Source organism: Excalfactoria chinensis, chromosome 21 (genome assembly GCF_039878825.1).
Source record: "Excalfactoria chinensis isolate bCotChi1 chromosome 21, bCotChi1.hap2, whole genome shotgun sequence".
NCBI classification, from domain to species: Eukaryota; Metazoa; Chordata; class Aves; order Galliformes; family Phasianidae; genus Excalfactoria; species Excalfactoria chinensis.
In genome coordinates, this window is record NC_092845.1 from 4,505,812 (window position 1) to 4,528,992 (window position 23,181).

The following is a 23,181-nucleotide window of genomic DNA, read 5'->3' on the forward strand; positions in this document are numbered from 1 at the left end:
TTTATCTGTGAATTGGTTGTGTGATGTGAAGCTGTCTCATGACAGGCATAAGTTTGTCAGCTGCAAAGACATCAGCAGTGTGGTTTCTGCAGCAGAAAGGTTTACAGTGAGACTGAATTCTCTTGCCAGCTTGAGGGTCAGAAGAAAGCTGTGTAGGCCACATATATGAGATGGTAAGGGATGAAAGTAAATCCAGAAGTGTCACTTCCATGTGGAACTCATTAGCTGCACAAGTGTCTGTTGCAAGTATGTGGCTGCTGGTAAATTTAATGATTTTGGCCTTGGCATCTGTAGCCTGTTGTCTTCAGGCAGGTGACTTCTTGATTCTGCTAGATGCAGGGCTTGGAGGAGCTCCTTTCTGCCTTCCAGAACATGCTTGGGGCTTTCAAACAGACACTGTGCCAAGGGTACTCTGGAAGATGTGTCCTCCAAATTGGTAAGTTCCTTGTCTTGTTCAGTGTCATCACTGGGAAATATGGAGGCACTTCTGTTGCATGAATTTCCATCCTCTCTGCCACGTGCTGGCTTCTACTGTATGATGCTGCTCAGACTGAAGTATATCTTCCTATCAGCCAATTCCCAAACTTCTTATCTAATGTCTCCTGCCGTGTTGTCAGTACAGGAATGCTGATTTTTCTATGTTTGATTTATTGACTTACACGCAAATGACTAATTGGGAGGGAAAAATAAAGATACATTGTGCTTCACATTGTGTACAAACAGCAGCTCCTGAAAAATAATGATTTAACTAATGACTTATGGCCTTCTTCATGACCTCATGTTACAAGCATGGCAGCTCTGTGATATGTTCTGTGCTGGTTTAGTATTCTAAATTGCTTAGGATTAAAGCGATGGACACATTCCCTTGTTTTTCATTACAGTAAACATTGCTTTTTTCATGTATCCAGCAAATGGTGCTGCTTTTGCACACAGGCAGTCTTGTAACATGAGAAAGACTTTGATCTTCTCACTCTGGCATCTGTAGACTTTCTGTTTCAAGTGTTATCTTATAGAACCAGTGTAACTGAAATGTTTGCAGCTAAGTAAATATCTGATTTATTCTCGGTCTGTAACAGCAGGTATTGTGCCGTGTAGTTGTTCAACATCCATGGTTTAAAATAAAACCTCAAAACTGAGGAATAAATAGAATAGCAACCTGTGGAAACGAAGCTAACAACAACGTGTGCAGTGGGTTGCAAAAAAACAGTGCCTTTCCCCATCCTGCATCTCAGCAGAGATTTAGTAGTAGTGTATTGCTATCATCAGGGTCTCTGACAGGATGGTTTGATGTAACTCACAGGCCTCTTTGTTTCTGTTCAGATCTGCTCTGAGTCAAGCCAGCCATGTGAAGTGGAAATGTTTCTCTCTCTGCGTGCCAGGAGAGCAGTGGCACTTAAGGGATGGGCTGCTGGAGCTTTGAAAGAGCGCTCTGCTCAGCCAGAACTTTGGAACCCACTACCAGATGATGAATAAGGATGACAAACAATTTTGGTGAGCGGGTCCTGAGCTCATCATGACAAAAACTGAGGACAGAACTGAGAATTGTAATTATTTTAGGAATTTGCACAGAAATGTGAACTCTTCCATTAGCTTCACATGTGTTGCTTATGACTTCACTCAGCATAGAGTAAAACACGTGTTCTGGGACATGGAGGGCTCGAGTTCAGTGCATTCAGCAGCAGCATTGGTTTCTGATCAAACCTTAAACCTTGTTGAATATATCAATAGATAAAGCTGAAATCGTGAACAGGTGCATTTTTGCTCGTTCCTAATTTGGGAATGTACCTTAAAGTTAATTGGGTTGATTAGAATATGGATTAGAACAACAGCAATTACGGCAGTGTTGCCAAAAACAGTATCTGGGTTTCAAATGATAAACTGCAGACATGATAAATGACTCGGAGCTGTGGCATCTTAAGGAGAAGGAGTATTGGCACACTCTCAGCTCGAAGCTGGAGTTCCAGTCAAGCAGACCTGTCTAGGATGATCTGTGCTCTGCTGTCACAATGGAGGGGAATGGCATCTGTTGTTACTGCAAAGATTACATCAGCTTTCCATCAAAATGGATATGTAAATGCTTTCATTCTCTCAAAACTTTTCTGTTGCAGCTGACCTACCATCTCAATTTACAATAAAATCATTTTGTAGAATAAATTGCTCTTCTTGGCATCCCACCACTGGTCTCAGTGCTTCCACCAGCTCTGTGAAGTAACATGCACCTACCAGATCTGTGCCATGCAGATCCACTTTTCTGTCATCCGAGTTGTTCTTTCTCCATCCACGTTAAAGATTTACATGATCATTGCTACTAAAAATGTTAGTCACTGCTGTAAGTGCCATCAGGGTTTTGCCATGCCCTTATTCCTCTGTTGTCATGGCATGCTACAGTTGTGGCTTCTCTATTAATTTTGGGAAAACTTAAGGGGTGTGTTAGGAATATGAAGCATGTTTTGTGGACACTTCCCAATCCAAAGTAACTGTTTTGGAAGAGAAGATATCGAATGCTTTTCCTCCTAGTCCTTTGCTAATGAATGCTCTGAAGTCTGTCAGAGAACTTACAGTGAAAGAATGTGTGCTTTTGTACCTACTTCTCAGTATCCTTTATTCGTGTGGTTTGCTTTGATTGATACCAAGCAGGTACAAATATCGCAGGTCATGGCACAGCTCAGGATTTCCAGATGTGCTCATCTTTTTGGCAGATCCTTGTGATGAGGATGCAGCCTTTGTACTTGGGCTCTGTAAAGCTCAACTGTTACAGGGCTTATGGGGAACTTAGCTGAATCCCTGCTAATTTGCTCAGGATTTAGAGTTGGTTGTGGCACTTGTTGCCATTATGTGGTTTTGACAGCTGTTAAATGGGTCTGAGTGTATGGAGTTGATCTGTCATCTGAAAATTATGTAGGCTATTTACAGACCTAATCACAACTGTCAGCTGCAGTATTTCAGGCCACCTCTATGAATTCTGATCACAAAATACTTTCTGCCACCCTCGGTACCAACTTCTGGGGGTGCGGAGCTGAGTTTTGGGAAGGTCTTCTTGTGGAAAGTATCTGTGCCAGGATGTTTCCATAGGAGTTTCAAGTCTCAAGTAAGAAGAGCAAACTTGAAATTAAGTACACACTAAGAGCAGTTCAATTTCAGTTATAACCTTGACTGTACGAACCAGTTTGACACTGAGGGTGAATGGGATGCAGTACCTGTGTAGCAGGGTGGGATGTTGACTGGTAATGTGTTTTTTTTTGCCTCTGTGTCTTATCCAGATGCAGTCTGTGCCAGGACTTTTGTGTTTAGTTGGTTTGTGGTTCTTAATGTAGCACCCCACACCTTAGGATCTAACTGCTGCTGTCAGGGTGTATCTAATAGTCGATAATAAGACAAAAAGAAATGTCATTTTGAATTGACATTGCACAGATGTCAAACTTGAGGTGAAGTTGTTCTGTCTCAGCCCTTTACTCTCTTTCATCACTATGATTTACTGTAGTTATAAAGGTGCCCTCTGCAAATAAAAGATTAAAAAGGAGAATTGAACCCCTCTGTGACCTATCTGGGCTTTAGCATGCCCATCTTTTCATGTGGAAAATACTTTCATCTTGTTTAAATTACCTTCCAAAAGTATTTGACGTTTTCACCAGCTTCTGAGCTCCAGGTAACTGATGTCGTTTCCCCTTCACCTCTTCAGATTGTTCTGAAAATAACATGCATATGCATACAGAATCCTTTGGCAGCACTGCAGCCTGTGTAGGAGCCACTTGTTTGAATGGTGGCCTGTCAGAGGGACAAGGGGCAAAGTCAGCTACAGAAGTGACTTAGCAGAGCAATATCCCGTGTTCATGGTAGGCACCCTGCTCCTGTAATAAATGTAAATGAATTTATTACACATCACTGCCTTCCGCTATTTTGTTTTAAGTTCTGTAACCAGATCAAGGTCAAGGAAGCAAAAGATGAAAGGGAAAGGAAGCTTGAAGAGGGAGAGGCGGGCAGGAAGGGGAAGCGGGACAAGCAGTGGTTCCAAGGGGAGCCAGAAGGAGGTGAGCAGAATAGAGCTCTTAGATGGGAGGGATGAGCATTACTCATTCAGATGAATGGAGAAGGAAGATGCTTGTTGGTTTTCTAGGCATTTAAGAATTGGGAGGAGATTGCTTGCTTAAATTTTTCTCTTTGTTTACCATTAAGTATTGGTGCTATTTCCAAATGCCAGCTCTGCTGTTGGTAGTCCTTGTGCATGTGTTCATCTTTTCAAACCCAATTCCTGAGCTGTGGTGGTTCTGGGCTTCTGAGGTGCCACTGTGCTGCTGTAGCTACTCAGGAATTCAGAAGGAATGGTATCCAAGGCCATTCTAGAATATGCTGTTACAAGATTTTACTGCAGAGTTTGGGTCTGAGATCAATTAAATATGATTTTCATTTGATTCATGCAGGAGATCAAACAGTCTGGATCTTCAGAAGCCTCTTGAGGTCAATATGTTTTCTTTGACTGAGGAGTGTTTTGCTTGTGCTTAACTTCTTCTTTTGCAGTAGTGTGAAATTTCATTTCAAATCCAAACGGTGTTTATAGTTTCACTCAAGCTTTATATATATCAAGTGTTGGTCTATTCTCTAGAATAGCTATTTTTCTTCTATGTGAGAGGGTTTGCAGTATCAAAAGTGAAATCAAAGGAACAAGAAGCCCTGTAGAACAGGGTAGGCTCTGTCAGCTGCCATTGAAATACGTGCTGAGATTTGTGGTAGGTTGTTCCAAATTTGCAGTGCTCTTTGTATCTGTAAAGCTGCACACGAGCAGTTTGCAAGTGTGATGCAGCTTTGTATACGTGTAAGGGGAGAGCAAAGGATGATGTGAATAAGCTGACTGACTCCAGGAAATAATCAGATCCAATTATGTTACTGATGTTCAACCACCAACTTCACCAGATGATATTTCTGTATCATGTTAATTGTGTGAGTCACATAGAACACAGAAGACTGCGATGGAAGCTTGGGGGCCTTAAGAAGGTTTAACATTACAGCTTGTTTTTCCTTTACAGTGGAATAATTCAAAAACAGTGTGAGTGAACATATGAACTTAGTTAGGGTTGGGTTTGGATTTTTTTTGTATACGTGCTCTATCCTTTGCTAGTAGAGGCAGTTAGTTTGGGTTTACTAGTTTGAACTCTGCCCTCTGAAAATTCACGCTATAGTTTCTCTAAGACTCTTCTGCTATTAAATGCCTTCTCTGGGATATTTGCCTGCTCCTTCACACTTGTAAGTGGACCAATAAAAAGTCGATTCTGCTTAAAAGAATGATTTGACAAATTCTCCCAGGTTTAAGAGCTGTGAGCAATAGTTTCCCGAGTCCAGAGAATAAAAAAAGGGATTTTTTTACACAGATGATGGTTTCAGAGATGCTTTCATCTCAGTGTTCGATACTTGTATTCCTTTCAGCTGCGCAGGGAGTTTGTTTTGACTCGACATTAGCAGAAACGTGGAAGATGATATTAGAGATAGACTGCAAATAATTTTGTCTGCGTTTTTAAGTAATTGCATTTCTGTAGAGTTAATCTGCTGTACAGTCTGGATCTTGAAAGAAAGAGTGACCCTAGGGAATTCTGGTGAATATTCTGCGTATAGTCTTGTAATCATGAAGCCACTTAACTTCTGCTTCCAGAAATGAAAGTGACAGCTTTTCTCTTTGTTTTAGGGCTACCCGTGATCTCTCGTATGTGGAAAGAACGCTGGCAGAAAGGTGAAAAAATGGGTGTTAAAACATTCACTCATAATTCCCCTGCTCACAGTCAGGAGATGCTTGGAAAGCTGAACATGCTCCGCAACGATGGACATTTCTGTGACATCACCATTCGCGTCCAGGACAAAATCTTTAGGGCTCACAAGGTGGTGTTGGCAGCCTGCAGTGACTTCTTCCGTTCCAAACTCGTTGGCCAAGCAGAAGATGAGAGCAAGAGTGTGCTGGACCTGCACCATGTGACAGTGACTGGTTTTATTCCTCTTCTGGAGTACGCTTACACAGCGACGTTATCCATTAATACAGAAAACATCATTGATGTGCTGGCAGCAGCCAGCTATATGCAAATGTTCAGTGTTGCCAGCACGTGCTCAGAGTTCATGAAGTCGAGCATCTTATGGAATACGCCCAACAGCCAGCAAGAGAAAGTGCTGGATGCAGGACAGGAGAATAATGCAAACTGCAATTTCACTTCTCGAGATGGCAGCCTTTCTCCCGTTTCTTCTGAATGCAGTGTAGTGGAAAGAGCTATTCCTGTTTGCCGAGAGTCACGAAGGAAGCGCAAAAGCTACATAGTTATGTCTCCTGAGAGCCCTGTCAAGTGTAACACACAAACAAATTCCCCCCAAGTGCTGAATCCTTCAACTTCTTACCCAGAGTCCAGAAATCAGCCCGTAGACTCCTCCTTAGCTTTTCCATGGACTTTTCCTTTCGGGATTGATCGAAGGCTTCAGTCTGAGAAAGTGAAGCAGGTGGAGAACTCTAGGACTTTGGACATGCCCGGACCCTCGGAGTCAAACAGGAGAATTGCAGATTATGTGACGTGTGAGAGCACAAAAGCCAACTCGCCCCTTGTGATTGAGGAAGACGTTCGTGTCAAAGTGGAGAGGTTAAGTGATGAGGAGGTGCATGAGGAAGTATCGCAGCCCGTCAGTGCATCCCAGAGCTCTCTGAGTGACCAGCAGACAGTCCCAGGAAGCGAGCAGGTTCAGGAGGATCTCCTGATCAGCCCACAATCATCCTCTATAGGTATGACCATTTCTGGGGTTAGATACATGTGCGAGTAGATACGTGCACGTATAATAATAATTGTGGGGTTACTGGGGGAAATGTGCTCAGGTTTAAGTTTTATTTTTGTCAAACTATTTTTTATCTATTTAACTAAATGCTACATATAAACCATGGTGGGAATATGGGACTCAGAGCTCTGGAGATAACTGTGAAGCACGGCTAAGAAGGTAAGACTGGTGGTAGACCTCTTGGTTATTCACAAGACACTGATAACCCCATTTTACCTCTGCTTGCTTGGCTGCAGAAACAGAAATCTTGTTTGCAGTGATATCACAAGGCACGAGCTCAGTTAAATTGTATCACCAAATTTGAAAGGCTTATGGCTTATAGCCACAGAGGGACAGAACGGGTCTTTGCATCAGCCATGAAATCTTGTGTAGTTATGACTGAGAGCCTTTGTAAGAAGGTTTGCAAAATAAGTGGTGGAACACTGTCATCTTAATGTCCCAGACGAAGGCAAAACCACACAGTCATAATATTGAGTATCTTTCCATTTCTGTGGGATTCGGTTCTCAAGTTGCTTCTTCAAGTGCTGCCAATTGCTGTGAGAAACCTTTTTCCATGAAGGCAATGTGAAGCTAGTTATGGGCTCTTCTACCAGGCTGTTGTGTATTAATGGCTAATATTTAAAGGTAGTTACTGTAATAGTCTTTTTTTCTCTTTGCAGAGAATGCATTGAATGGCTGTTAGCAGGTCAGAAGACAGGCATTTTGCAACACATGTGGTTTAATTGCCAAAATTTTGCCCAAGCCAGCTATTTTGCCTCCAGTTAAGTGGCCTGACCTGCGTTTGGTAGAGTTTGTTTACTGAAAGATGTTTAATAAAGCCGATTTTATTAGCAAACCATAGTGATGCAGAATGTGCTGGTCTGCTTCATCCGAGTAGTGTTTACATGAGAGGCCATGTCAGTTAATTAAAATAAACTCAAATAAAGTAAATAAATGCAGCCTGCATAAATTCTTTGGTCGGCGCAGCGCTGTGGTGCATTCTCTGCAGAAGTGGAGCTGAGCATTCTAGGCTCGTCTGTGTTGTTAAAGCAGCTCAGGTGAAAAGAAATGAAACTATCCTCCCTTTGTGCCATCCTCGTAGCTCTTGTGTTGACATTTTAGGTCAGTAATGCGATTTCCAAATCAGAATGTTTTATTTACTGCAGTGAGTGCTGTTAACCTTTTCTTGAGGAGCAGATCTGAGCTAAGGATTGCTAAATCTTTGTATGTAGCTCGGCAGAATAGAGCATAGATTAAAAACTAAAAGTTTGTTTTATGGGTAGCTTCCAGAAAAAGCGGTCTGTTCCAAAACACATTGTGTTAGACTCAGCTGTTAACTCACTGTAGGAGGAGCACAGGATAGACCTCACCAGGGCCATGTAGCTGCCCATTTGTACAGTGTGGAGGTTCTCAGGCCTTACAGATGATAATGCTTAAGCTTAAAATGTCTATTATTGGGGTCATGAGTACAGCATGTTCTTCTTTAAAGGGCTATATAGAGAGACAGTATGCTAGCCAGCCCTAAATCTTCAGTGTGAAGTCTCTACTTTGTCCTTGAATGTTTGAATTAATGTTTAGCAGTCTTTGCATAATACTATTAGCTGTCCTGATAACAGTTTTTGTTCACGTTTTTCTCTAAGAGAAACAGCGCTGTCATTTTTAGCAGTTTGCATGTATCAGATATATGATAAGGTGTGCTGTGTAGCTCCTAAAGCACCTTTTGCCTCCCAAAGATGTATTTCTTCATGCAGTAACATAAAGAACAATAAATGAAGGCAGCAGGATACGTTAAAGTACAGCTTTCTCCTCTCTCAACAAATTTTCCTTGTATAATTGCACCTATTTATCTCAGTGTTTTATAATGCATTTGTAAAAGTATTCTCGCCTTTCTGATATTGCAAAAAGCTCTTCTTCGCTCTTTGGGCAATTTCAAGAATTATTCATTTGCAATTTATTGTATTTGGAGGCACTTTATAATACAGAAGATGTGAAGCAGGGCCTTGATAAATAAGTCATTATAGCAACAGTAATAGCTATGTCTGAGAAGATACTTTCATAACTCATTAACACAGTTTCCATTGGAGGGGTGAAGGCATAACATTAAACCTATGAGGAATTGAAATTATTTTCTAGTCGACTCAGTTAAGTATAGCACGAGGAAAGAAGGATAAATCAGAATGGAATTAACTGCTGTAACTGCACAGATTGCTGAATTTCCCAAATATAGTTTGTCAGCTCGTAGGAAAATTAATAAAATTGATTAGAAAATTGTTCTTTTGAAGCTGCTGGAGATGCACATTTCCTCACTGTCAGTTGCCCCCGAGAAGGTTTGGGTTGCAGAAGCCTTGTGAAGTAACAGAACTGAACTCCATTGCTCACGAAGTCTTGAGAACAGATGAAATATTCCCCTGAGGTGAAAGTATCGTTTGTGCTTCGCTCTGTTAGTACTGGATGTGTTTTATAAACTCTGGCTGCGTTTAACATAGATTCTTTTCATTTTCTAGGTGTGCCAAATATTTGCCCTTTATTGAGTTGTCCATTTACTAGATAATCTGTGCGGAGGAGAAGTTGAAGTTGGAACACGTTGCTTCTCAGTTTTCTAAGTGATTTTCCCAAGATAATTTTAGTATCTCACCACCCAGGAAGCACTCACTCTCAGAGATTTGGCAAAGCAAGCTGTATGTGTATTTACCTCCCCCCTCAGCCCTTTTTGAACACATATTTGCATTAAGTTGCCCTTTTTTCTTTGCCTAGGCTCAATGGATGAGGGGGTTACGGAGGGATTGCCCACACTGCAGAGTACCTCTGGGGCTAACGCTCATGCGGATGATGATGATCGGTATGTACCAATGCAGTGTGCAAACTGTTCTGCAGCAAGTGGTATGTTGTAATTAACCTACCCAGCCCTAATCCCAGCGTGTTCAGCTGTTCGTACATATACTTCTCTGTGTTGATCAAAGTACAATCAGTGCCTGAAGGATCGGATGCTTTAGAAGAATGTAGGTGATGAAAGTCAGTTTGCTTACTTGTTGCTTTTCATTTCCTGTCTATTTCCAGGCTACACTGCTGAAGAAAGATACTCATGTTTTTGCCATTTCTTAATTGCTGCTCTATATTAATAAATAATAGTACAAAGATCTTTCTTGTCAGACAGGTATGGTTGTTGCATGCGTGCTGAAGCTGATGTAAGGCCTCAGAAACAACAAAATAGAATAGCTGGTTGTGGCTTCCTCAGACATTTCTGTTGCCATAGAACACAAAGTAGGCAGGGCAAACTTGTAGTTTTTTTCCCCAAACTTTCATTGTAGCTTTTTACCAAGGTGCTTTACATACTCAGCAGCCTTTTGTTGTGTTGAGATGAGTAATTTACTGTGGGGATCCCTTGTAAGGGCAGGCTGGCTTAGAAGGCAGAGCTCAAGTGGGTCTGTTTAGTGGAAGATGTATGGTGGCTCTGCTGGAGCAAAGTGATGCACCTGCAGTTGGCTTACAAGGGTGTGCACGTTATTTCTTTTGCTTTTGTCATATGTGTCAGGTGTGGTGTATGTTTCTAAGCAGAGGGTTTAAAATATTGACAAGCTAGCTTTTGCATAGTGTTTTGTTAGACAAGTTGATCTGAGAAGTGCCAACCTTTGGGAGTTGTTCCAGAATCTGTGTCAAGTGAAACTCCATGGAGATAACTATGAAGAGCTGCATTTTCAAAGCTCTAAAATCTTCCCTGCCATTTCCATCTGAAACTGTCTCATCATAGGATTAAATCTGAAGGGAAAATAACTGCCTAGAAATGATTCTGTGTACGGCAGAAGATTTTATGGATCTGCTAGAAAACCTCACTGTGAATAAATATCCAATGCCTGGGGTTTGAATTGGTAGTAGGAACACATGTGGCATTCATTAGAGATAATCCCAGTTTTTTTTAAGTAGATTTTAAATTACAAAATCAAGTGACATATGTATTTTCTGCAGTGATTTATATCAGAAATTTCCCATCGAATTTATAGAACTCCCGCACCAACTGGGTGGAAAAATTCAGAATATATAAAGTCCTTTGAACACTGAGAATTTCTATCACTTTCATGCAGACAAGGAAAGAGGACTTTGCAAAGATTGTGTCCGAGTTTGAAATGAGCTGATCTCAGAGTTCTATCGGAACCATCATAAAACTGAACACGTTGCACATTCTTCCTATTAAAAAGAAAGAAAAAGAACTGGTAGTTATGGGAGTTTATGGAAATTTTAGACTCAAAACTAAGGTTTCCTGTCCAGTTAAATGAGTGAAGTGATGCTTTCAAGTCATAAGACATTTTCCTTCACATGCATGTGTTCATGATGCCCCCTGTTAGGCTGCAGCGGTGCATTCTGGCATGTAGTGACAGCCATTCAAGCTCTGAGCTTTTGAATTCTTGTTTCAAGCACAGGATGGGCACATCAGCAGGTGAACGCAGCCTGTCATCGCCTGTGCAGCAATTGGGATGCACAGTTTGGGGTGCATTAAATGAGGCACTGCAGTGTTTTTAATAGAATCCCAACAAACTGAAAGCATTCTGAGGAGCAGGTCACATGTAAGCGTGGTCAGTTTAACAGGCATGCAGGGATCTGTTAAGTATGAGAATCACCATTTCACAATGATTTCTGTTACGTTCTTTCCCTGGTATTTCACTTTTGGATTCTGGCACGCTTTTCTGACAGCTTTGTAACACAGCTTTGGCCGGTTTAACTGTTAGTCTCTGTATCACGTTCATGGCTGCATTGAAAAAGAGGTTGCAAAGACAGTTATACAAGACTTGTAACATCCAATATAATGAGAGCCTCCATTTGTCTAAAGCACTTGCTGTTTACAAACAGGACATTTTTAGGCTCACTGAGCATTCTGGCATTTACATTTGCCAGTGTTTAGTTCTACATCATTGAAGATATATGTAATCTGTGGGTGAAAAGGGGAAAAACCTGCTAGTATATTCCATATCTATCTTTGTATACATCTGTGAGAGAAATTCTCTCAGATGTTAGGCTAATCTCAACTAGTAAATGCCTCATTTGTCACAAATTCAGAGTCATGAGATATTGAGTGTATGCGAGCAAAAAGAAGCTGGGAAGGGACAGTATGATTGTGTTTAAATGTAATTGCTGTGCTAAGGTGCACAGCTATGTCACAGATATTTCAGCCTGCTTACAATTTTTTACCCATCTGAGTAAATTCGGTTCTTTGTCTAATGATCTGCTCACAAAGAGAAGCAGGAGTGCCAGAGTTTGCGGCAGAAGTTGAACTAGGCAAATCAGATCCCATGTTTGAATATAACCTCATCTGTTGCAGGTGCATGTGGTGAGGCATCTTTTTTGGACCCCATTCTGTCAGATGCAGCATGTGAGCTGTTAGCTTCCTTTGTAAAAGTTTTCCCCTTAGCAAAAGTCAGCAAGTTTACCAGCATCTACCTTTTCCGCAGCTCTTTAGGACCCAATTATGTATAAAAAGTAGAAAAGGACGATAAAATTGCTTGTTCAGTTTCCAAAAATCAGTACAGCTCTCAGCAGGCTTCTAATAACAGGACATGCAATGGGTTCTTATAGCCAAAGTCTGCTGTAGATGTGCAGTTTAAGCCTGTCTCGATGGCTCCCCAGGACTCATTTTGTGTCCAGTTTGGCCCATTTGCAGTTCCTGCTCAGTACTGACTGAACACGTGGTCAGGCTGCAGCCAGAGCTGTGCTGCTGCATCTGGTTTGTGCTACCTGGTACCAACTTTTCCATTACTGTGGGTGAGAGACACCTGCTGGGGTAATATTATCAGTATGCAGAAATACAACCTTACCTAGAAACGAACCAAGTGGGCTTGAGGTGGATGTTCCAGCCAAAGGATTTGTTCAGTTAGGGAGACCTTCTGACTGTCTTCAACAGGAGACAATGTTGTACTTTTTTCACCTTGCATTTAAGACATTAGAGTTTAGTAAAATCCATTGTTCTTGCTGCGGTGATTGTGACCTGCAGGCGAGATTCGGGGTCAGAGCAGATTCCTGCTGCCAGTGCCATCTGATCTGTCAGGCTGTGAGCAAGCTGAAATGTCTATCTTGATTAAAAATAAAAGGTAGAGCTTAATGCTCAGGAAAGGGAAATCCCGGGTAAGTACAAATTCCTGTTGTTATTCTGTTTGTACCAGCAGAGATGCTTTTCTTTCTCTGTGCCCTTTGGTGAAGCAATTGCATTGCCAGAGGACCTGGATTATACCACTTAAACAGTTTGCAGCTAGAGGCTGTGCAGGAGCAATTAGTCTTAAATGAATTACTTTGAAAGTTAAATTGTTCTGTTGTTATAGTCTGCGTGCTGTGTTTTCAGCACCATGCTTGAGGTATTCTGATAGAGCTGGTTGAATCAGATAAAGGAAAGTATTGATGAATTAGATTAATATTTTAAATTTGGGACAGTGTAATTGTAGATGCTAATGTTTGTTCATGGGACGTGAATTGAAATGAAAATGAATTGGCTTTAATTTCCTTTGTAAATATCATTGGAACTGCAAAATAAACCTTTTCTTGCCAATTTACTCAGTTCTTTAAATTCTTCCTCAGGGATTCCTGACTGGTTGTAAATCATCAACATGCGTGATAACATGCTCACGCCTGAGAATTACATTCAGCTGGTGTTGAGACCTGTTGTGTAAAGGAAAAAACACAAACTATTGTGTCTGTTCAATGAATCTAAAACTCAGGGTGCAGGTCAGACATATAGCTGTAGAGAGAAAGAGATTTGCCACGTAAATGCAGATCTCAACAGCAATGCAAAAGGCCAGTCTTATTTTCCTTCTCATATGTTCAAGGTTCAGATTTCCACCGGCACGGCTTCTAATTTTTTTTCTCTAGCTTGCTTGTAAATCAGTGAATTTTTTCTTTGTAGTTTGGAGAACGTTCAGTATCCCTACCAACTCTACATTGCTCCTTCTACCAGCAGCACAGAGAGACCCAGCCCAAATGGTCCAGATAGACCTTTTCAGTGTCCCACCTGCGGGGTCCGCTTCACTCGCATTCAGAACTTAAAACAACACATGCTTATCCACTCAGGTAAGGAATGGTGCTATTTCCAGTAATTACTGATACATAGACGTGCAGAAGTTTGCTCACAGTGCCGCAAATACAGTAATACAGTTCTTTTTTAATCGCATGCCATGTGCAAGTGAATTGGGTAGAGAGGTATGGCTCACTGAATGCTTGTTCCCAGACCTCGGAAGTGTTAGAAGTGTTTTCACACGAGCAAAGTAGATGAAGGGATTTTGCTATCTGAGGAAATAGGTGCCTGTGAACAGTATGGAGGCTTGAAAAGCTCCACGAGACGGTATTCTAGAATATTAACTTGTTTTCACATGCTTAACAAGGAGTTTCAGTGTAGCCTTAACTACAGCTTTCTCTGTGTAAAAGCCCCAATTAAAAGTTCAGCTCTCACTTTGAACATAAGGAAAGCAGAGTGAAAGACCAGAGGAATTAACAGCACGGACTGATGCACATTCAGCCCTTTGAAAAAATCTTCTTTATTCCTTGACAGCCCTATTATGAATAGAGCTCCATATTCCAGATTCTTGGCCTCATGTTTGGATTTCCACACTTTCTGGAGTTCAGAGTCTTTATTTAACGTTTTGGTGATTCAGTCTTTTATGTAGTAATAGTCCTGTTTGGGTGTGATTGCATCCTCTCAAGCACTGCAGCATCTTGCAAAGCTCACATGTTTTGGGGTTTTATTGGTGCCTGTAATAAATGAGAAATGAACTGGTAACAGAATGATTAAATTAGAAGTAGAAAAAAGGCAAAGTGTGAACTTAAAACCGCCTTAAAGAGTTGTCTGCCATGCAAGGTTGCTGAAAATTCTTGTATATAATGGTTCCCACACAATATAAAGGCTGCTGCTTTACTTTTTTATCACCATTCCTGCTGCATTACAGGGGAACTCTGTACACAATGTCATCCCCCTCCCCCCTCCCAACAGAACACTGCTCTGAGGCCACAGGCGGCAAGGAAAAGCCATTGCAATTAGGGGTAGTCTGCTAATTGCATTGTTGGGAAGCAGTCTGGCACAAGAAGCTCCCAAGATCAAAAGAATTGAAAGATGTTTTGAGATGACAGCTGCATCAGATCCTTTCTGGCTGTGGCTCATCGTCTTAATCATGGTCTAATCCACGGAAACTTATGTTCATTTGAAACTGTGAGGAAGAAGAAATGTAAGCATGAAAGATGGGTTACATAATGATGAAATATTAGCAGCTGGTTCTGAGAAATCGCAGCTATGTGCTGATTGTTTTGCCATTTTAAAGTTAACGGGATTGCTTCTTCCTAAATCAGCGCTTCTCTGCGACTGGGCGCCGCTCCTGTGCTTTTGCTAGCAGAAATCTGGAAGGATTTTGCCATTCCAAAAGCTGAACGTTTGCTGCTCTCTTTTTGCAGGCATTAAACCATTTCAGTGTGACCGCTGTGGGAAAAAGTTCACCCGAGCTTACTCGCTAAAGATGCATCGCCTGAAGCACGAAGGTAAACGCTGTTTCCGGTGCCAGATATGTAGTGCCACTTTCACTTCCTTCGGGGAATATAAACACCACATGCGGGTTTCCCGGCACATTATCCGCAAGCCTCGGATTTACGAGTGCAAAACATGCGGCGCCATGTTCACCAACTCTGGAAATTTAATCGTTCACCTGCGGAGCTTGAACCATGAAGCATCAGAGCTAGCAAACTACTTCCAGAGCAGGTGAGGTGCACAGCAAAAACCTAACAGGGAAACTTGCTTTTTGGTTTGGTTTGGTTTTATTTTTCCTTTTTCTTTTTTTTCCTATTTCCTTTATTTTCTTTTTTTCCTAAATCATCTTTTCCTGCTTTCAGGGCAGCCTGCTGTGCCTCCCATCAGGTTGCCAGCTAATTTGAGTCACGCTCATTCTTGCACCGCTATCTGTTGTATCTGATCTGTTTTCCAGTGTATAAACTTCATAGGAGGGCACTGAAGAACCCAGTGATATGCAGAAACTGCTTCGGGGCTACTTAATTTATATCTTCAGTTGTATCCTTGGGCAGGCTAATGGAGTTAAGCCGTGACTTTCTATACTGTCTGTGGAGTTCTGTATATGATTTAATATTCAAAACATTGTCTGCAGACTGTTTGCTTATGGAGGGAATAGACCTGTGAGTTCTTGTGAAGTGTTTGTTTATTGGTGGATATTGTGGAAAGATTGCATGACTCCATACCTGTTTAATTTTCTAGGTAACTTATTGCTAAATGATCAGACTAACAGAGGGTGGTGTCTTTAAACAGTGTAAAGGAGTAAGCTGGTATGGATCAGGGAAGGAAATGAAATTCAGCTCTGTTCATGCTAGTGTGATACGTGTGCCCATCACAAAACGCTGTTGCGATTGGCAGCCTTTCCTATACTGCCAGCAGATTCTTTGCTTTCTCACCTCATGCTTCTGTTTACAGCCTGTCCACTCTGAGTGCTGCTGTTTCTTGGGTGGATCTTATCTGAGGGGTGGAAAAGGCCCACGTCTTTGCCAGTGCTGAACTAATTTGTGTGTGTGTTTTTAATGGCTGAGTGTTCCCTTTTGTCAGTGGGGTTTTCAGTGCCATGTGATGTTCCGATCATTAACTTTCTTTCTCATCAAGGTGATACAGTCTAAATAAGAAGTTTACTGTGCAGGAAATATGGATGCACAATGATGCCAAATAGATGATGTTGAGTAATTTTTTTCTGTGTGTTTAAATGAGAATTAGGTTATAGTGCTGAGTGAGGAGTGCTGCTGTGAAGATCTGAGAACGGTGTGAAACAATTATCTCTGTGCAGCTTGTATAATGAAACTGATACCTCCAGTGTTTGTGTGAGAAGTGACATTTCTCTTCTGTCCTTTGCCCCTCTTCTAGTGACTTCCTAGTACCGGACTACTTAAACCAGGAACAAGAAGAGACCCTCGGGCAGTATGAGCTAGGGGAGCATGGCTTTGAAAGCAACTCTTCTGTCCAAATGCCTGTCATTTCACAGGTCTCGTCAACTCAGAATTGTGAAAGCACTTTCCCCTTGGGGTCTCTGGGTGGGTTGGCAGAGAAGGAAGAAGATGTGCCAGAGCAGCCAAAGACTAACGCCACTGCTGAGGCAACCGCAGGTGACCCTCCAAAGCCGGAGCTGTCATCTATTACTATTGAATAATTCATGGTTTGGTTTCATTTTTGTTCTTTGGAAAGTGCCTGTGTTTGGTCCTGTACATTTTAATTTAATTTTTTTAAAGGAAAGTGGGGAGATTTTCCCTTTTTACTTTGTAAGCTACGCTTTAAACAGGAAACTGCAACAGATGTTACATTATTTTTCATGACTGAATGATCACTTCTGTGAAAATATTTAAGACTGAATGCACAAAAAGATCTTGTCAAAACATCATGGAAGCTGTGATACACTTCTAAAGAAGAACAACTGATTCAGATCACTTTAACTATTTCTTCTTCCACAGTTAGAACAGCTCATTACGTTTCTCTTGCTTCTGCAGACCCTCTGGTTAAGGGAAAGAAATCAGAGGAAACCTTTTTAAAATGACAAACAACAGGATGCGTTGGAAATCGTTATTGAACAGCTTTGACTGGTTTTGAGTGGATGCTTTAATCTTCTGCATTAAAAAAAAATGACATTTCCTATCTCTGTGCCTGCTGTTTCTCAAAGCGCTTACTGTAACCCTTTTGTTGGAAACGGTAAGCATTTTTGAAACTAACAGTCACACGCTTTGCAAAAACACATTGTCCCTTTTCATCTCAGATAAATTGGTTTTGACGAACCAAGTGATGTCATGCCAGGTATTCCTTCTTCTTCTATTTCAGTCCTTTTAGAAACATCTCGATCAAATAGCCTGTCTGGATTTGCCAGTCTAAGGTCAGGCATGGAAATACTCCGGTCAGGAAAACTCTGGTGGTGCACAATGAAGTGAGGAGGTTAGAGAAGGGTATAACCATGCACTCCTGACAGATATCTCACGACTGTATCTTTCTGCAGAAGGGAAACCATGTGTGAAAAGGAAGGTTTTCCCAAGCTGAAATTCTGAAATCGTGGCCAGGTTGCTTGCAGTTCTGGTCGCTTCTTCCTATCGTATATACTGTATTTTACTAGTCTCCAAAACCTAACTAAAGGGAATTTACAGACGGGGAAAATAAATGGGCTCTCTTCTGCATTATTGCACATTTTGTGTTTATACATATGCATGTATGGTTTCTGAGATTTTTATTAGGCTGTTTTGGACAAAACAAGCGATTTATTCCCTTCAGAGGCCAACTTTCTAACCCAACAAGGGGTTGTTTACAAAAAGCCTATATAGCAGTGATGAATCGTTCCTATTTCAAAACATTCTAAATCCTTGCCAATTCAGTTTATTAAGGGCCATTACTCCAGCTATATACACGGCTCAAGTAAGCAATAAATTGTGAAAGATTTGCAATTTCATTTTTTCCATATTTAGAAAAAGCTGCAAATTTAGGGTACGGGATTTTCAGAGCAGCGGTTCTTGTTTTGTTGAGGCTGTTTGGGTTACGGTACTGCTTTGAAAGCTAAATTAGGAAATACATTAGGAGGTTTTTGATTTATTTTTGCTTCTGAAGTTAACTCGGTGTTTGATGCCAAATGCCTGTCGCCTACAGATGACATGCTGAGAGAGTAGGTATTACTTGATCTTAGTATTCCAAAGGCGTGATACACTCCCTTAGTTTTGAATCTTGATTTTAAATTATTGTTTTCTGTCTGGATTTGCTTTATGCAAACATGAGGAGGAAATGAAGCTGATAGGAAAGGGTGCTCCTGAAGAAACAGAAGGCACAAAAGTCATATTATGTTGCACCGTCAGTTTGTATTCAGTTCACTTAGGCAGCTGATGCTTTGTAGGTCTGGGTTGTTTCTGATAGCCTGCTTTTGTAAGGAAAAACAGCTTATTGCCCTTTGGAAAGAACCCAAAGGGTTTCATTGTCTTCAGCAGTTTTTCTCCGCTCTGTTTTAAGTACAAAACACACCTTTTAGTTAAATAAAGTGAAAACAGTTGGAATTTAAATCCTTTCCACGTTACTGGAGTGAAGTTTCCCTACCAGATCCATAGAGTGTTTTATAAATATGCTGCAAAGGAGTTCTCAGCTACAATTCAGTCTTGTTGTCTACCTTTGTTAAGTCTTCTTTAAAAGGGCTTGAAGGAGAAATAGTCTTTTGTGATGCTGTGCTACGAATCGGTCCGGTGTCTTTTTGATGGGCTGAATTTAAAGACCAATTCTCTTCCACTTCTGATTTCTAGAACTGAAAAGCCAGTGAGACAAGAAAATGCCTTTTGATGAGCTTTATCTTGACTTATAGGGCTATGACACTGAACTCAAAGGGTTTTCTTTTTTGTAATAAGTGTTACACTCATCTTTCCAAGTCTGTGAGATTCCTTTGTGATTCATGCAGTAAATAGTACTCACACAGAAACACGGTTCCAGGCTGTACAGGTGTAATATTCAGCCGTCAGGTGGAGATGGACATAAACTTCTATTAGAATCTGATCATTTTCACCCATTGGACCTTTTGTTAATATGCCTATTGGTGAGGAGGTGTGCAAACACAGAATAGACATCTCTGGATATTGGATTTTTAGAAGTCTTAACTTCTTGTGTCAGAAGGCAAACTGCTTTCTGAATACCAAAGAGAAATGGAAAAGAAAGTTTAAAAAGCACCCCACTACCTTTGTAGTTCTAATTTGTTCTTCCTTGAGAAGAAATGAGTTAACACTTTGGTACGAGGCAAGCCATGGGTTTCATTTTTCATTGCACAGCGTTACACATTATCTTTTCACTCGTGTCATCTCTGTGTAACATCTGTTTTGTTTTGTTTTTCTCACTTGACTCCGATTCCACTGCAGGGGCAGTAGAGTTCTTAGAGGGTTGGTTGGTTTGTTTTAGGATTGGGTATTTTTTGTTAGTTTTCCTGTTTGTAAGTGCTTCTTGTTAATGTCTCTTCTCTCCATAGAACTTGAATTAAATAGAGATATCCTTTTTATTTTTCCTCCCTTAACTTGATGGAAACGTTGGTTCTTTGGAATACTGGTGTTCTTCATGGGACAGATGTAAAAATATATAGAACACCTTAAAACAAGTTCTGTTGCTAAAACTTGGATTCCAAATTGAACAAGACAGATATCTAAACTAGAAGAAACTTGCCTTACCCTACACCTGGGATTAATCAGAAAGCTGCTTTCCATATGTTATCTGTGTTTTGAACCCTGGGCTGCATTTTCATCCTTTCCCCCCCCCATGCCCTCAAGTTCCTTGGTTTGCATTTATCTTTCTACTTGACCAGCAGCACAGAACAGTTGAGACTGAAAGGGACCCCTGGAAATCACATGGTCCAAGACCCCATGCTCAGTGCAGGGTAAGCGAGGTTTTGAATTTCTCCAAAGACAGAAACCCTGTGACTTCTGTGTGCAATCTATTCTGGTGTTTGGGCACCTCACCTTAATGAAGCTTTTCTAGTGTTTAAATGGAATTTCTTGTATTTCAGCTTGTGCCCGCTGAGAAAGGTCTGGCTCCATCTTTACACCCTTTTATCCAGTAGCTGTACACTTGCATAAGATGCAACACGCATCGTGAGATGCTCCAATCCCTTCATCATCTTAAGGTCTTCAAATAGGTACCTGCTCCCCATTGCAGAAGATTCTGCCATGACAGGTAACCTCCAAATTCACTCACCATGTGATATAAACGCGTTTTACTTCTGCATGTCCTTCTATGCAGCACCATTCTTTTCACTCAGTGGAAACTCCTTTCCTCACCCATTTATTTGTAAGTTGAGTGCCTTCACTACTGCAGAACTAGCAGGATTCTGCTGTGTGCTCGAGTCCCAAACTCTTGGGCTCTCTGTGGGGTCTTTCTCCCTTGCATATTGAGTAGAACAGGATGTCTAATGGTAAAACAGGAAAGCAGCAGAACTATTTTTTTTCTCTGCCTCACTGTGGTGTTTTGGGAGAGGGGATAAAATTCAGCAGCTCTCTATTTCCCTGCAAAGAGTGGAAGAAAAATAAGTGCTGTTTTAGTTGCATGGGGGATTTGGACAAGTTGTAAGGGTTTGTTTTGTTTTATGGTGCAGATCCATAGCACAGCTCCCCTGGAAATCCATGGGATTGCCTTCGTGTTCAGCAAATTAAGCTCCCCATCACAACTGCTTGTCACTTTTCTTACACCATGTGTGATATGTGTTCTTCATGCTTTGTCTCACTGCTGTTTGAGTTCAGTTGTCAGGCTCGCAGATAGTGTAGTCACGTCTCTCATACTGAGAGATTAGTAGACTAGGTTATTGAAAGTGGTTCTGGGTTCACATGTATTTGAGTCTAAAAGGTGTGAATTTAAGCTTTTTTAAAAAGTACTAGCTGCCAATGCAGTAAGATATATTTTGTAAGACTATGATCCCTATATATCCTTTACAGGATAAAATTTTATTGTTTTTAAGCTATGGTTTAAAGTTTTTATATGAGGGCTTCAGTCGCTTCTTGGTTGCTGGCTTTCCCCTCCAGCCCCAGGATGTAAGAGCATTGAGACTATTGCCAGTCTCTCTCTGAGACATACCAGGAAGCATTTTATATGCAAATAGAACGGGAGCTTTGTGCACCCTGCAGGGATGGAGAAAATGCAGATGTAGGAGCACCTGTTGCTCCCGGATCCATTGCAACTTCCACACCATCAGAATATGGAAAATAGCTAATTTTCATTCAGATGGATTAAGTTCGAGTTTTGCGTACAAGGTGAAACCCATCTTTGGAGGGTTCTCATCTCCAGTTATGGACATAATAAATTCCATAGCATCTTGATGACAGATAAGAGTGTTCAAGGCCAGACTGTGCCTCAGCCGCATCGGAGGTCCCTCGTAGGTGGAGTCGATTCGAAGTATTTGAGGAAATGTACCATAAAAAACAAAATGTGAATTTCTTTTAATGCAACAGTACTTAACTGCTCTGGGTTTTTGTTAACTCAATATGTGCTATCACAGTAATTCAGTGTCCCGCAGGTCTCAACTACAAATCTGGTTGCACTAATAAAACAAAGTCGGTTTCTGGTGCTGCCAGCCTGTGTGGCAACTGTACCTACAGTCTTCCTGAGGGTTGCTGACGTCCCCAGAGGAGTGATTTTGTTTAACCATTCGTTTAGCTGGTGCATGCTTTTGATATTCTGACTTATAGCCCTGGCTACACAAACTTCTTGGACAGCTTCTTTGCCCTGTACCTGCAGTGCCTTCGCTCTGGGTGCTGCTCTGTGGTGAAACCCCGAAGAGGGAAAGAGTAAAGCTGGAGGAAAAATGTGAATTAAATTATTGTTGGGCTTCTTTGTGCATTTTAGTAACAGTGAAACCCCCTTAACTGTGCCAGTCTCCAGTCACCAGCCGTATATCCAGTCGTCATCTCATCCACAGTACAGCTTCTCTTGTTGATGCTGGCCACAGCTAGATTACTTGGCATGTTTATTGACTTAACAGAATTGGGTTTTGGTTTTGGTTTTGTTTTTTAATGTATACGATGTTTAAATACACTTCACATTTTATATAATACTATCTGGCTATTAGTATTTTTCAGGAACCATAGTTCTTGGTGGCTATATATATTTTTGTGACTTTTTTTGTAAACTAAGTGCCGTTTCAACGTTGCAATCATTTTTAGAGTTATTGTAATCAATGTGAATATCATGTTTTTTCAAATCTGTTCTGAGCCTGTAGTGTTTGCTTTGTGATCATATGTGTCATGTATATATTCTGTATAGTTACATTGTATTGAAATACTAGCTTGTTTGATATAAGAAAAGTATGTATTGGATACCTTTTTGCTAGCCTGGTTGTTTAATCTTTAAAAAAAAAATGTTCTAAAATGCAAAAAAAATTATCCAAACTGGTCCCATTATAGGTCAAAATTAAGGGGGGAGAAAAAACTAGTTTTGAGTGTCTTTGGATAGAAACATGAAGCTAAGATTTTTCATTAAAATATTAATGTTTTATGGAGTATAACTTTGCTTTGTGTCGTTCTTTAACTGCATCAAAATTGGTCTTAAAGTGCAGAAGACTTTGGTAAAAAGGTGCAGATCTGTTACTTGAGTTACGTTCTGTTACAACTTTTGTTTGTAGGTCATCTCCAAACAGTAGAATATGAGGAAGAACCCGATATTGTTCAAGCTGAAGGTAGTTTGAAATGAAGTAAACATTAAGAAATGATCGAAGAAGTTACATAAGTTAAGAGTATTAAGAATAAAGTACGTGTTGTTGTTTGATTTTCCATTGCATATTACATTTCCTTTTGTTAATGTTCTCTTTTAGGCTGTATTCTGCAGTAGCGATGGGGCCGTCTTCTGAATGGGGTTTTATTGATGGAAGGTCAGCCAAGAGTGAGCCTAACCAAATTAGTCAAAGCAGTTGTTTAACA

At 40.9% G+C, this 23,181-nt stretch overlaps 1 protein-coding gene across 2 annotated transcripts in view; it reads left to right on the plus strand.

Annotated features, from left to right (window-relative positions):
- ZBTB44 (zinc finger and BTB domain containing 44) overlaps positions 1-22,763 on the plus strand; it is a 31,020-nt gene extending 8,257 nt beyond the window's left edge. Inside the window, exons 2-8 of one of the 2 annotated variants that reach the window (XM_072354885.1) lie at positions 334-436; positions 1,321-1,491; positions 5,675-6,745; positions 9,529-9,613; positions 13,658-13,821; positions 15,193-15,493; positions 16,652-22,763. In XM_072354885.1, coding sequence (XP_072210986.1) covers positions 1,476-1,491; positions 5,675-6,745; positions 9,529-9,613; positions 13,658-13,821; positions 15,193-15,493; positions 16,652-16,934 — 1,920 coding nt within the window. In that variant the 5' untranslated portion in view covers positions 334-436; positions 1,321-1,475 and the 3' untranslated portion in view covers positions 16,935-22,763. The remainder of the gene's footprint in view (positions 1-333; positions 437-1,320; positions 1,492-5,674; positions 6,746-9,528; positions 9,614-13,657; positions 13,822-15,192; positions 15,494-16,651) is intronic. The other variant, XM_072354887.1, reaches the window with a different exon arrangement.
- Positions 22,764-23,181: the final 418 nt, after the last annotated feature.